At 43.2% G+C, this 15,910-nt stretch overlaps 1 protein-coding gene across 2 annotated transcripts in view; it reads left to right on the top strand.

Annotated features, from left to right (window-relative positions):
• HECW1 (HECT, C2 and WW domain containing E3 ubiquitin protein ligase 1) overlaps nucleotides 1-10,338 on the top strand; it is a 91,918-nt gene extending 81,580 nt beyond the window's left edge. For both annotated transcript variants that reach the window (XM_072599120.1, XM_072599122.1), the window contains exon 25: nucleotides 5,844-10,338. In XM_072599120.1, the coding sequence (XP_072455221.1) occupies nucleotides 5,844-5,955 (112 nt within the window). In that variant the 3' untranslated portion in view covers nucleotides 5,956-10,338. The remainder of the gene's footprint in view (nucleotides 1-5,843) is intronic.
• Nucleotides 10,339-15,910: the final 5,572 nt, after the last annotated feature.

A 15,910-nucleotide genomic window follows, 5' to 3' on the forward strand; every position in this document is an offset into this window, starting at 1 on the left:
GTGCAGTCATGCAAAACATAATTCCCTATAAATGAGGTTGTGAAAGAAAACACAGACCAAAAAACCAAAAAAAACAAAGAAAGTAGAGAAAAAGTCTGCTTCCATCTGCATTCAGACTCCATCAGTTCTTTCTCTGGAGATGGATAACATTTTTCATCATAAGTCCTTCAGAAATGTCTTGGGTCATTTTATTGCTGAGAAGAACTGTTATTCACAGTTGATCATAATACAATGTTGCTGTTACTGTGTACAATGTTTTGCTGGTTCTACTCACTTCACTTTGCATCAGTTCATATAAGTCTTTCCAGGTTTTTTCTGAAGTCATCTTGCTTATCATTTCTTATAGCACAATAGTATTCCATTACATTCATACACCACAACTTGTTCAGTCATTCCCCAATAGATGGGCAACCCCTCACTTTCCAATTTTTTGCCACCATAAAAAGAGCTGCTAGAAATATTCTTGTACACATAGGTCCTTTTTTTAAAAAAAAAAAAAAAAAGAATCTCTTTGGGATAAAGACCCAGTGGTGGTATTGCTTAGTCAAAGGGTATGCATGGTTTTATGTCCAGGAGCTTATACCTAAGGAGGTATTTGGGAAGATGGAAGCAGAGGATTGTAGAGTGTAAGGTTCAACCTGATGTCACTAGGGACAGCTCAGGAGTGTACAGAGTGTACAGAGGGCTCAGCCTGGAGCCAGGAAGACCCAAGTTCAAATCCAACTCCAGACAATTACTGACTGTGTGACCTTGAAAAAGTCCCTTACTTCTGTCTGCCTCCATTTCCTCAGTTGTAAAATGGGGATAATAAGATTGCAGACCTCCAGGGTTGTTGTGAGGATCAAATGAGATGATATTTGTCAAAGTGCTTATCATGCTACCTGACACATAGTAGGCACTTAATGAACATATGTTCCCTCCCCTTTATCTTCTTTCCTGAATTCCTTATTATGGGGAAACTCCTTCAAGAGTTCACAGTGGCGATGACGCTCCCATCCTACTCCCCAGGGGCCCCCAAAGCCAAAGCTGTTGGTGAAGGGTTAGATCACCAACCCTGTAGGAGACTTCTGATCACTTCACATCACTGCGGGCCTCCCCTGCCCCCCCACACACACACACACTGGGCATTTCTGCAGCTTAGTGAAGCTCTAGGCTCATGCCTGCCTTGGTCCTTGCACTGATAACCTCCAGACTCAGCCACTGCCCCCAACATGCAATCTGTGGCCCATCACTCCAGCTCCCAACTTAGACAAACTGGGTCAGGTCTCAAAGACCTCAGTGATAGCCCCTTTGGCTCTCACCCATTTGGTTGTTTTACCAGTTTGGTTCCTGTATAAAAAGTCCCTTGGATCTCCTGCAAGCACTGGAGTTAACAAAATACAGATAAAACAGGCTTTATTCGAGGATATTCAATGCAAAACATCCATCCCTGAGTCTATGATCATTTAAAGTAATTCTTTCTCCTCCTATGTGGTTCCACCCACTTCTTCCCCCACCACACACGCGCACACACACACACACACACACACACACACACACACCATGACTCAGTGCCAGTGAAGGGGCTGGACCATGTTTTTCTTGCACATTATGACTCCTTACTAGACAAATCTTTTTTTCCCCTTTTGTATCTCTTTCTCTGCACAGTCAAGGGGATGTACTGCCCTCTTTCTAGTGTGTTTTTATCCAGCTCCCCTTTGGAATGTCTTCACCTGCTGCTAGCTCCTTCCTCCAGACACATAATTCCCTGAAGGACTGCATGGTGAAGAGGTCCCTCTCCTGGGAATTAAGTCTGGCCCCTCTGTCTGACCTCACTTTTAAAGGTCAAGGGCAGAGTACAGGTTTGTGAGACTCTAAACCAAGACCTAGTCAGTGGGACAAAGCCAACCAAAGGCAAAGAGAATTTATCCTTTTTCTGGAGAACTCCACCTTACCAAGGACAATGGGGCATGCCTGAGCACACTCATTACAAAGTGGTTTTATGTTCCCTGGTAATCTCTGTAATCATGGCAAGATCTCCACCTCCTTCAAAGAGGAGCATGAAGTCTGCAAGTAAACAGGAGCAATGAACAGACCCCCCCCTAAGATCCCGGTCTCTATTATATTCAGAGCAAGTAAACAGAATGCTAGACTGGGTCAAGTCAGGCTTAATGGGATGAGCAAATGTAAGGCTTTAGCAGAGGGAGTAAGGACATTATGGAATGGTGGTGAGGATTCCAAGGCAAGGAAACACCCTGGCCAGTCCCTCTGCGAATAGCCCTGAACGCATGGGGTTTTCGTGTATCCTTGTTCCCATAGACAGCGTTGTTTGGGGTGGAGTGGGGTGGTGATCTCCTCTATGAGCCTGTGAAATCCTGGAGGGGAGAGAGATAGAGTCAGAGACAGACAGAGACAGAGAAGAAGGGATCTCTATATTTTTTGCTTTGTGTCCCTAGCACTTAGCACAGAGCAGGGTACACAGAAGATGTTTAATACATGCTTGCTGATTGACAGTACTCCAGAATGGGTGGTTTGGGGTCAGAGAAGAGGGAATGATGTGCTGTGACACATTCCGAAGGTCTTTGAGGGTTGGGTTTTTTAAATTTCTTTTGAGGATTCCACGTAGCTTTGCTTCTTCTTGTATTTCTGTTGTTTCTTTGGGAATTCCAGAGGCACCCATCCTTATATCCCAGGAGTCCCACATCAAAAAAGATAGTTTTGGAAGGCACTAACGTGGAAGCTGGAACTGAGTAGGTGCTTAATGAATGCTGGTTCCCTCCCTCTGCCATGTCATGTTACAGATGCCCATGGAGGCTGTGTTCTACTAAGACTCCCAGACTCCTTTCATATAAATTGTGTCTAGTGAGAGAGATTCTGTTCCATAGCTGTGCACAGTTGATTTTTAAAACCTTAATTGTAGGAGATGCTTCTGGGAAGATGGCAAAGTAGGTCAAAAAATTCCAAGTTCTCAAGATTTTCCTCCACAAAAGAGATAAAATAGCACCTCAGAGTGAACACAGAGTGGTGAAAATCAGTAAGAGAAGGGGCAGAACAAGGGTCCTCCTGGGACAATTGGAAAAGATCTGAAGAAAAATCCCAGGGCAAGATTTCCTTCCTGTAAAGAGTAAACAAGTCCAGGCTAGGGACCACTTACACAACAAGCGGCAAGCCCTGGGGTTACCTGAGTTTGGAGCTTGCCGCTTTCCCAGTCATAGGAATTTTTATCTCTGGGATAGTGAGAGGAAATGGGCATCTGAGCTGGGAAAGATCTAGGGAACCTCTGCTGACAAGGAATGCCAGACACAGCTGTGCTGCTGAGAGTGATGGAGGCGAGAAGGAGCCAGTACACACCAAGTGAGTGCAGAAGCAGTGGGGTGAGACTCTGCCATTGGCCGTGGACATTTACAGGAGGCTGGAGATATTGGTTTGAGTTCAAGGTCAGAGGGGAGAACTGAAGAGGATCTGAGGCCAGAAGCACCATCATCCATAACCCAAGACTAGAGGTGATTATAAAAACTAAACTTTTAGGGAAAAAAATACACAGGCAAAGGAGAAAGAATCCAACCATAGACAGCTATTATTGGAAGAGAGAAGACCAGGATTCATCTTCAGAGGGGGATAATGAACCAAAGAAACCCTTTTTATCCCAAAGAGTAATGTCAAAATGGTCACCTTCTCAAAAAGAATTCATTGAAGAATTTAAAAAAGATTTGAAAATCAAGTAAAAGAGATTGAGGAAAAGCTAAAAAGAAAAATAAGAATAATCCAAGAAAAACAAGAAGATTGTGAAAAGCAGTCAACTAATTAGAAAAGGAGATCCAGAATCTTAAGGAAGAAAATGACTCCTTGAAAATCAGAATTTGGCAAGGGAAAGCCAGCAAAGTTATTAGAGATCAAGAAATATATATGATGAAAAAATAGAAGAGAATGTAAAACATCTCATAAGAAAAGAACTGATCTGGAGAACAGATCAAGAAGAGAAAACATAAGAATAATCAGACTACCCGAAAGCTATGATCAAAAAAAAGAATCTTGATACAATAACCTAATACAAGAAATAATTAAGGAAAATTGTCCTGAAGCATTAGAACAAGAGGGGAAAATAGAAATAGAAAAAATCCACCAATCACCATCTGAAAGAGATCCTACAAGGAAAACTCACAAGAATATTATAGTCAAATTCCAAAATGCCCAGCTCAAGGACAAAATATTGAGCAATAGGGGGAAAATAACAATATATGTATGGTGGTACCACAATTAGAATCACAATTAGAATCAGTGGTGACACTAAAAGATCACATTTCTTATATCGAAGAACAAAAGAACTGGGTTTCCAGTTGAAAATATCATACCCATCAAAGCATAATTCTAAATGAAAAAAATGGACATTTAATGAATTGTCAGACTTTCAGGACTTTGTTTTTAAAAAAACTGAACTTAATAGAAGAGTTGACATACAAGAGCCAAGAGAAATATAAAGTACATGCCAGTAAAGAAGTATAAGGGATTGTTTACCTTTTGTGTATGAAAAATGTAAAACCTATATGTAAGATTGCTATTAGTAATTAAGTGGCTTATAAGAAAGATTGGGGTGGACTTGAGTATGATGTGACTTCAAAAAGTAAAACTGTTCAAGAATAGCTAAAAAAATAATTGTCTTATACAAATGAGGTATGAAAGGAAGAACCAATACAGACAAATTAGATGGGGGAAGGGAGCTTTCATTTTGGAAATCTACTCTCATCGGGATTGGGTTCAAAGGGGAAAATACATAAACAATTAGAACAATATAAAAGTCTTCTAAATTTAGAAAGAAATAAAATTCTAATCGAATAGGGAGGGGGAGAGGATAAAGGAGGGATCTTTAGAGGGGAGGGTGAGGGAATAGGTTAAAAGGATATAGAAGGATGTTTAGCTCAGTGCGAATGGGAAGATAAGGGAAGGGCTCTTGAGGACAAGGGAGGGATCTTTAGGGGGAGGGAGAGAGAACAGGTCAAAAGAGTGTTTAATTTATGCAAAGGGAAGGATAAGGGAGGGACTGTTGTCCCTGGCAGGGTAAGTTAAATAATAAGAGGGCAAGATAGCAGGTTCGGGTAGAGGAGTTAGGAGAGAAAAAAAAACCTTAAAGGTAGCACTTTCCATTTATCACCACTACAGGGAGAGTAGGTACATCCATGAGGCTGCCAGTGGCTAGATGTGGAATTTAAAACCACAAGACCTGAGTTTGAATCCTGCCTCCAACATTTACAAGCTGTAGGACATTGGGAGAGGCAGAGGTTCCTCTTTATGACTCAGTTTTCTCATATAAAAAAATAGGGGAAGGTGGTAAGATTTAGTGGTCTCTAAGGTCATCTAGCTCTAACTCTGTGATCCTATAACCCACTGAGATCCTTGAGGATTCCATTTCTGGCCCTTGTTTTTGTTTCTTTGTTTTCTTTTGTGGGTTTTTTTTTTGTTAGTTTTTGGTTTTTTAGGAACAATAGTATAATTCTAGTGTGAATCCCTCTGCTTTCCTTCTTAAGACTTCTTCTCTGGGCTTCAAGTCCTCACCCAATAAAAGCATAAGAAGTTTTTGTATTTGCAGAATATTTCAGGGATCTGGGATAGAGGATTAAAATCTGTGAGTCCTTTTCTTGTTCTGGATTTCTGTCAGAATAAATCATGTAAAGGAATAGATCATCTATTTCCTGTTCACTCTGCTTACTTCTGCATTCTTCTGTGGAGAAGACTGGGTGGCTGGGTCTGCAAGAGCCTGGCCCTAAGGGACTTGTCTTTTCAGTCTTAATTTTAGTGATCCCCAAACTGGTTTGTCTCTGAAAACAAATCTCTCATTGATTCTTTTTTCCTTGCTTTCCTCCATTCAGGGCACACACATGTTTCAACCGCTTGGATCTTCCACCATACCCCTCCTACTCCATGTTGTACGAGAAACTGCTGACCGCTGTTGAAGAGACTAGCACTTTTGGTCTGGAGTGAGGAGAGGGGAATGCACCTGGGGCTGCCCTGCTGTGCCCTCTCAAATTACCCTCTCTAACCCCTTCCCATCATTTGGGCATCTCATGATTACGTTTTCAAACCAAATCAGGATTGACAAAAGCTGTGCATGAAGAACTAACTGCCTTCTTCTCCAATGTCACCTCCAGGCTTCCATTCTCTCCAGGTTCTCAATGGACTGCTAGCTAGTATGCAATACTTACAAACAACCCTATCAAGGTCTGTGTGTATCTCTCTGCATACTTCCATTACTTATGATGAAATGTGAATGCAAGTTATGCTACACTCGACCAAATGTTAATCAATGTTTACTTTCCTCCAGACTGATTAGAGACAAAATGCACCTCGAGCATTCCAAGCTTTCCTGTGCCCATCCCTTCTGACAGAGCCACCATTCATCTGTCCTTCTCCGTCCTATCCAGCTCTGCATACGGGAGCTGGCCAGCAGGTTCTTTTTCCCATTCTTACTTCCCTTGTGCATACCCCATCCATCCAAGAGACAACTCTTGGCAAAACTGACATTTTTATACATTGAACTCATGACCCACATGTGTGGCATTCATCCCCTTCACTGGAACTGACCCAAACACATGGTGCAAATAAGACATTTTCAAACCAACAACAAATGTTGTGTGATGCAATGCAAAGCATCCCCGTGGTGGTGATGCCGGTGGTTTGCTGGTGACCAACAGAACTTGTGCTTCCCAGCAGGTTATCGGGAAGGGATCTGGAGAAGGAGTGCTGCTGGGATGCTGACAACATGAAAAGCACAAGTGTGCGTGTGCCCAAGAGGGAGATTCTCCTAGGCAGTGTAAAGGATCAGGCTCTGCCCCCATCCCAAAGTTGGAGAGAATGCGATGGGGGGAATGGGAACATGAACATTCCACTCTTCTTTTTATGCCTTCGGGTCTGTCCACTGGTTTCTTGGTTATCCAGGTAGTGCTTCCTCCAAACTGAAGTGTCTCGACAATCCCATCGTTTTCCCAACACCATGGATTACTTCTCTAACAGGGCTAACTTTTCTATGTTGTTTTGTTTGTTTGTTTGTTTGGGGAGGAGGTGTCTTTTCTTGTCAAGTGCAAATCTCTAGCCCCTCAGAGTTGGATCTCCTGAGAAGCAGAACCCAGGGAGGCTAATCTATGGAGAATGGTGCTGCCACCTAGGGACTGAAGGTAGCATGGCCTCTCTTCTGAGTCAATCGTTATGTTGTGATGCCCCTGGAGTGAAATTCAACCCTCTTGGTGGCATCTAAGTTCTCCCAAAACGAAGAGCCAGTTCCTTTCAACATTTCATCAACAGAGGTCAGGAAAGTCCATGTCCAGAAAATCATTGGTAAGGTCCAAAGTGAGATGAGTTTCTCAGTGACAGGGTCTTCTGTGTAGTGGTTGGTTCGGAAACTTTTCGAACAAATCCAACTAGAGTGGTTGTTTACGAATCTTCTTGTCCCCTTTACTCCACAGCTCCTGAAATGTGTCATAAATGAAAGTGTTTCCCTTCACTGGAAAGAGGTGCAAATGGCCACCCCACCAGCCTGTTGAAACGCCAAGTTGTTGTTTTCCCACCTTAACTCTAACTCCCCCCATTTTCTCAGTCTAACTCTAACCCAACGAAACAAATAGGAGACTAAATCACTTGTGTTCCAGCAAGGGCTTATATCAAAAAAATGAACCTGGCCGTCACTAAATGCATCCATCCTGTGTCTAAGTACCAAGTCCTTTGGGGCTTCTTCCCAAGCTCTAGAGGAGCTTTGAGCATGACCGTTTTATGGGGTTACTCAACAATTTCCAGCACACTTTATTGCCCTATCGACAATTTTCAATCAGAATGTACACATAGAAAATTTTTCTTTATTTGTCTAAATTCAGTGTATTTAAAGAAGAAAAAAGGTTAAACTGTGAGGGCAGAGAGAATATTTCAGGTAGTCTGAAACTTCAGATACCATGTATTTCAGCATCTGAACAGAAACAAACAAGCCCTGAAGGGTTTCTGAACGCATAGTTTCGCTTTGATTAAATCAGAACGGAGGTCACCAAGCCATTGTATGAGTGTTCTGGAGTTCAAGCTGTCTCAGTGTAGGAGGCCACTTAGGCCTGGGGAAATACCACAGTGGATATCTATGAACCTTGGCAAGAATCAGAACTTATTCATCCACAAATCCATTCATTAATCATGTAATTTGTGCTAGGCACTGAGAGGGGTATACATTTGTACAAGACTCTCTATACCCTCCAGAGCTGTACACTGTAGTTGGCAAGACAAGGTATCAAAATGGATTCATCATGAATCTTGACCTTCTTATGGAGAGAAGGAGTGAGGTGTGTGCTGAGGAGACCTGGAGCATCCATATGCTCCCACCCTTAGATCTTTCCTTTTATCTGGATGTGAACCGTTGTGTGGCATCCCAAATCCACCCAGACCACATGATAGCGAAAGCAAGCATGGCTTTCACTAATTATTCTGACTGGCAGCTTCTCCAAGGAAAGACTTTCCTTCCATCTAGGATCATAGATTCACAGGAAGGGACCTTAAGGGACACTTAGTGCTATGTTTGCATTTTACAGGTAACAAAACTGAAGCCCAGAGAGTTTGTGACTTGGGATGTGGCAGGCATGGGATTTGAACCCAAGGCCTGCTCCCATCTAAGTGACTCAGGGAATGCCCCTCTCATCCTCCCCTCTGATGTAAAAAGGATGCTCTCAAGAAAGTACTTTGGAGAGAGGAAGAGGACATTTGTCTAGCCCACAACACAATCATGTAGCCAGAAGGAGGGACAGCCAAGGCCAGAGAGAGGATACCCCCTGACCTGAATTGTCCGCCATTCTTCATTTTGTTCATTCAGTCATCCATAAGATTAGGTGTCTTCTAATCAAAATGAAGAGACCAATGGCCAGTACGTTGGCCTTAATTTGGCCAAAGACTCTAAGCTCCTAGGTTTAAAGCTAGGAAGGACCTTAGAGATCATCTTGTCCAGTCCCCTCACTTTACAGATGAGGAAACCAAGGTCCAGAGCAGGAGCAAGCCTTGCCCAGGCCACCCAGGGAGAGCCAGGACTAAGGACCAAGGTCCGGGGCCCCTCCCTCCAAAGCCAACATCCTCTCCACTAGCAGACTACCTCCCCCATCAGCAAAAGATTTCTCCTTAGTAAAGAGAAGTGGGAAAGAATGTGAAGAAAAGACAAAACCAAACACTCTCCCATCTTGAGGATCCTGGGGATTTATTTAAATTTATATTTTATCATTTATTTAAAATAACTATATGTAACTGAAGGAAACCTGGGTTTTTGTGTTGTTTCACTTCTCCTTCTAGCTGGGGTTGCTGGACTGGCCAAACACCATCTGAATCCCAAATGGAAGCAAAGGGACCTAGGAATTCTGGGTGTCCCACAAGGCCACCTTTCCTCTTTTCTCAGTCTCAGGGATGACATGCAAACCCAGCCAGCTACTGAAGGCCCCTCCTGGCCCTGGGCAGCCTCAGCTAAGGCACCCTGCCCAAAACGTTCCCTCCTTCATCTGAGTTATCAAGCCCAAATCCACTGTGTCCATTTCTTTCTCTGCACTCTGGCTGTCCTGAAGTAAACTGTCCTAGAACCGAAACCAGACCAAGGAAAAAGAGTCTTTTCTTTTCCTGATTTTCTTTCTTCAGTGTTTATTTAACCATCTTCTCTTGTCTAAAACCAAGCCCTAAATTAAATTCTTTTGCAGTATTAATATGTAGGATTCAATGTCACACTCAGGAAGTCTCTATTCAAAGAATCCTCCTCCCCCCCTTCCCAGTGCTTGTTTTAGAAGTCACTTTTCCCTGAAATATGAGGAGCTCTCACCTGGCCTGGCCACATGTGTCCTATGAAACAGGCTTTGAGTTCCTGGTCTTTCTAACTCCAAGGTCAGTCCTCTCCCTACTAACACCACATCGGTACTAATATGGTCAAATGGACATCATGGAAAGGTGGTTTTGGCATACAGAAGAGTTGCTCATACCAAACTGGAGAATGATTTCTGAAAGACCAAGAAAAATCAATCTGAACTCATACAGTGTATCTTTAGCAAAAAACAGTGTGGGACGGTGGCAAGGATATGACTCTGGAGTCTAAAGACCTGAGTTCAAATCCCAGCCTTGTTATTTAAGATTTCTTTAACCTTGGGCGAGTCAATCACTCTCTCTAGGCCTCAGTTTCCTCATCTCTAAAACTCTTAAGACACTGAACAAAATCATTTCACAGATCCTTTCCATCCTAAATCAATGAGTTTGAAAAGTCATCCTTCATCCTGAGTTCATGGGGGATAGAGTGGAGATTGATGGAGATGCAGAACTGAATTATATTTTTGCAGATTCAAAATCGCTAAAATAAAGAAGTCTTGGTCATTTTTTCCAGTGTGAACCTTCACTCTCTCCCTACAACACATTAATGACCAGTCCCCATTTTCAGGCAAGATAAACCACTTTCAGAGGAAAACAAATAGATCTTTCTATAACAAGTATGCTCCTTGATTTAGATAATTTCTGACCTTGGAGCTTTTGAGATTAATTGCAATACTGTATCAGAAAAAACTGAGACCGATTTTCCTGGCGTTGTAAGGTCCTAAAGAGAAACTGTTATTTTCTTGTTAGTGAGTTCCGTAGTCCCTTTGTTTCCATAGAAAAATAGGCGCGTGTAGATAGTGTATAGGTAGACTAGCTAGTGTGCTGTTAGCCTAATTCCCTGCCGCTTCCAATTTACCTAAAAGAAATGTCGATTCTGGTTTTATTTTAAAAAAAAGAAAGAAAAGAAAAGAAAAAAAAGACTTCCTACTAGTCATGGCAGGAAAGGTCCTCGTTCTGGGGCTGACTTTGCTGGTACTCAGGCTTTGCCTTCTATTCACTCATATCACCGTAAAGGAATGTCAATAAAACCTCTTTGTTATGGCACCTGGTGTAGAGTCCTGATTGTGAACAGAAAGGTCTCCAACATGGCGGCCTTTGGGTAACTTGGATGAATGCACAGAGGGGCTGGTGGGTTGATAGAGACTGTTTTGAGGTCGTTAACCATTCCCAGAACTGGTCCATGGGTCCGCTGCTTCAGCTACTCACCCCTCTTACCACTCAGAAAGAGATGTAACCAACCCACCTGCAGATAGGGTTCTTTCCTCACTTGTCCTTTCATAGCTAAATTAGGGCAAGAACCCACCTTGCCTCCCCACTCACCCACCCACCGTGGTGTTCATGCCCATCTGTGCTGACTGAATTACCCTCCTACCCTTCAGATCAGTAGCTGGCAAGAAATCGGTGCTAGAGCTCACATGTGTGAGCCCACACACATCCCACTACCTTGAGCCACGAGCAGAAATCAATCAAACAAGCAATTAGTTAAATGCATGTTACGCTTGTTCTAGGTGAGAGGATATAAAGTCAAAATGAAATAAGGAGCTTACCTTGAGGCAATGAACTTTCCACCTCCCCTTTTATCCCCAGAATTGAACCAGTGCCTGGGCACATAGGAAGTGCTTGTTGACTGACTAACAGACTTCTACTAGCATATTTATAAAAGCACACAAGCATACACAATAAATACAGGCTCATTTTGAGCAGAAAAGGTATGATACATAAGCTGCCTTGGCAAAAAAACAAGAGAGTCTAAAACACACTGAGGTGGGGGTGGAAGGGCATTCCAGACATGAGGGGCAGCCAGTACAAAAGACCGGAGAAAGGAGATTGAATCCTGAGCCAGAGGTCCAGCTGAACCACAGAATTCAGGAAGAGGACTTGGGTGTCTGTCATGGGGCCAGACAAGTGGAAGGGCATTCCAGACATGAGGGGCAGCCAGTACAAAAGACCGGAGAAAGGAGATTGAATCCTGAGCCAGAGGTCCAGCTGAACCACAGAATTCAGGAAGAGGACTTGGGTGTCTGTCATGGGGCCAGACAAGTGGACAGTGTGGATTTCTTTAATGGTAAATGGAGAACAAAAGGATCTTTACCCTAACACCATGTTTACAAGGCTGCCAATGACTAACTACCCATTCTCCAGATGATCTGGGGTTCTTTGTCAAGTGGGCAATGAAACATCCAGGAAAAGCTCCCACTGTGAACATGTGAAGATGTGCCCTTCTGTGTAATGCTTTAAAAAACAGATCTATAGGTTGCAGAGAAGCTGAGAAAGGCCTGAGACCTTTAGCAACCAAGTGTAGGAGGAGTAACAGGGAAGGCCAGAGGCCAGACAAGGCTTAGAAACTGAGGGCCAGCCTCTAGAATGATGGCTGTCATGGAATTTGGGAAGATTTAGTCCCACTTCTTACACAAATACATGAGTGACCTCTCCCTGGCTCTGAGCATCCGTGCCCTCACGTGTAAAATAAGGATTTGGAGTCAATTATGTGTAAGGACCTTCCAGAGTTGCCCTTCCTTCCCACCGTGAGGCCTGCCCTGTGGATGGGAGCTCTCCTCTGAAGAGTCCCACTCTCTTTCACTGAGTGGGGCCTTGGTCAGAGCTAGGGCTGCATTTTTGATTTCTTCTTTGCCAGGTCAATGTAGACCTACGCTGACTTAAGGAATCTAGTCTATGACTGTCCCTTCTTATCCCAAAGGCACGGGGACTGATGATGACATTACAGGTCCATGGATGGAGGACCAGCTAAAGGAAAACTGGAAGTTGATTTGGGGCTTAGGATATTTCCCACCCCCTACCTCCCCAAAATAAAGAAGTAGTGGAAAGTGTGTTTGCAGCTAGATGGCATAAAGAGGGAAGTGCTAACCATGGAGAATTACAGAACTTCAAGAAAGGAGGGGAATGAGGCAGCATGCTAGTTCGAATGAAGGTGCCATCAGCAGCTGTGCACCCTCTGCTTAGAGATCTCCAGGGCAACAGAATCCATCCACTCCTTCAGAGACAACACATCCCACTTTGGTGCAGCCCCAATCCTAAGAAGCTTGTCCTGACCTAAAGCTTGAATTTGCCTCTTCCCAACATTCACCTATTTGTCCCAGGTCTCTTCTCCAGAGCAGAGAAGAACAAATCTAATAATCCCTGTTTTGTGGCAGCCCTTCAAAGACTTGGACCCTTCTCTTATGTCTAATCCCTCCACCCCACAAGCAGGCCCTCTTCTCTTCAGCAGGTCAATCACCCAAAGCTCCTTCACCTGTTGCTCACAGAGCCTACAATCGAGGACTTTCTGAAAGACCATTGAACTACAGAGGCTTTGCAGTGTGTTTGAGCTTGTTCCTATAAAGCAGGGATCTTCAACCTGAAATCCACAAATGTGTTTGTTTCAAACATTTTGATAACCATATTTTAACGTAATTGATTTCTTTTGGAATTCTCTGTATTTCATTTTATATATTGAAAAACCTGATTCTGAGAAGGGGTCCACAGATGTCACTAAATGGTCAAAGTGGTCCAAGAAAATAAAAAGATGAGGAATCCTCAGCTAGACTCTACAGAGAAAAAGCAGATTGCTACACTCCATGAAAGGATGCTGAAAATCCAAAGGTACCATCAAAAAATACATCACTAAAGATTGGTCAGAAGAAGAGAAAACCAGTTATATTGGTGGCAGCCATTTGGCAGGGGATACCAGAAACAGAGGGCCCTTCCCCCTACCCCATATGATAATCAGTTTGGTGAACTGAGAAGGCTAGCTTCCAACCTCGTAGAATTAAAAGCTACTGGACCCAGAAAAGCTGATGGTGTGGGGTATCACACCTGGGAGAAGAAGAAGCTTCCAACTGGTGGTCAGTCTTGGATATAGTCTACCCAGCCACAAGATGTGATCTCAACAAAGGATGGAGAAGAATGGTTTTTCTTGACCCCTGGCATAATGGTGGTAAGGACTACCACTTGCTATGTAGAGAAGGGACTCAGCTTGTACAAGGGCCCCTGGCTGCTTTGTACTTTAGCATAATACTTTATGCATGTGAAAGACATAAAGGAATTGCCATGTTGATATCTCCCACCAGCAAGATAACCATCATGGAGTCCTCCAGAGTGGGAGAGGCTGATGTCAGGGAAGACTATGGAGGCCTCATTCTGTTCAAACACTCCCAGGACAGAGACAACTGGAAAGATGATCCAGTCTGGCTGCCTGTACGATAAGCCAGTGTTGACTGAGGAGGTGAAATGTGGAATGGCTAGCCCAGTAGCAGTATTATGAAACTGTGCTAAGCCTTAATGAGGCCTATCTCATATCCTTCCAGTAACAGTGGCTAGAAGTCAGCTACTAAATTCTATCTGAGTCATTCTGTAATGCATTCTATGATCCTCTTATGCATACCATTCCCTTTTTTGTGGGGGGATTAAGCTCATTCCATTCATGATACAAGTTCATATTTGGGGTACTTTTCATTTACCCACTTTCTAAGAAACCTATTGGACTTCCAACACCTCGAGTATGTCTATAATTAGCAACTTTCCCCAGGATACAGAGCCATTTGAAAATTGTGTGCTTACTCTCCCTATTATAAAAATCAGATTTTTCTAGAGCAATGAACCATGTCAGCTGGGTAAGGGCCAAGGACTATTGCAAGTCCCTAACCCTAGGGCCTTAGAAGTTGTTTCTAACCAACCTCTAAGACACTGCTCCCTTCCCAGGTATGTGCTCAGGACAAACTCCTGAGAATTGTCAAATCTGAAGATTTGGGATCATTTTGGTGATTCCTCCAGAGACAAGTGATGCAGCAACCAAAAGGAATCTAGAAACCATTTCTAAGAATACGAAGTCCTGAGCCAGGAACTAAAGAGCCTGGAGGCATCGACATCTAAGATTAGGGATGCCAGCCATGGAAAGTAGTCGTTTAAGAAGAGAAACTTGAATATAGGAAGTTGCGAAATGGGGAAAGAATGGTGTTTGTTCTGCCGGACACATGACATGCTTTTTCTTTTCTTATTTTGTATGTAAGTTTTAATATTTAAGTTTATAATATTTCTCTTTCTTTTCTTATTGTATATTTAAGTTTCAGTAATTAAAAAAACAAAAAAAAAAAGCTTAGTCCTTGGAGAGCATCTAGGGAAGGTTAGGAAAATCATATTGAAGACTTGTGGATCTTAGGCAGCTTTAAATTAAAAATGAACAGGGGGAGAGAAAACCATTCACATACACCCATCAAGCCAGAGAGAGAAGGCTGGGTATGATTCAGGAAGCATATCGGTGAGAAGCCTATTAATTTACTGGAGATAATGTTTAAGGCAGGAGACAGTAATAATGCTTACAGCCTCAGATGTCTTTGTGCCATGAATGCCTAAAGCATGAATGAAATATCTGAAGGAACTAGTGATGCCAGTAGAAGAAAATAAATGCAACTTGAAAGATATTGTGGAAATTTGGTGGAATATGACTCATGGCTGGGATATGACAATGGAAGGAAACACTTGATTCAAAAGAAATAATTAGAGATCAAAAGGCACATCGAGAAAATACGTTCCCATGAGGAACTCCAGAAACCAGAGTAGGGGTGGCAGAGAAAGTGGGGACTAAGGAAGGAAGAAGACACTGCATTGTGTGGTAAGTGCTTACAACCTACTGCTCCAGAGATGAAAGAAATTATGCTGAAAGTAGCTGACATACGACCTTAAAGTTTGCAAAGCACTCATGTATGCTAGCTCATTGGAGCCCCAAGCCCCTGTGAGGCAGGTACCCAGGTGTTCCCCAGGTCCTCTTGACTCAAGGTCAGTGAAGGGCTGGAGCAGAGCTGAGAGGGCTCAGATTTCACTTCTGACACTCTCCAAACCTCAACTTCTTCATCCATGAAATGGGAAGAATCAGAGCCTCTGTCTCACTGGGGTTTTTGCAAGGATCAGAGCATTCTGCAACTACCATTATTACTGGTGTCCGTTATCACTCTCACTGTCCCCTCCATCAGGCTCTCTGCCCCAGACCTCTCCTTTGAACACTAGAGAAAAGGGAGCTTTTGTCATTACTTTGCCCTTCTGCTCTGGTGCCACTGAGAGGAAGGTCAATACAACTTGTGCG

The sequence above is a fragment of the Notamacropus eugenii genome, chromosome 3 (assembly GCF_028372415.1).
Source record: "Notamacropus eugenii isolate mMacEug1 chromosome 3, mMacEug1.pri_v2, whole genome shotgun sequence".
Lineage (NCBI taxonomy): Eukaryota > Metazoa > Chordata > Mammalia > Diprotodontia > Macropodidae > Notamacropus > Notamacropus eugenii.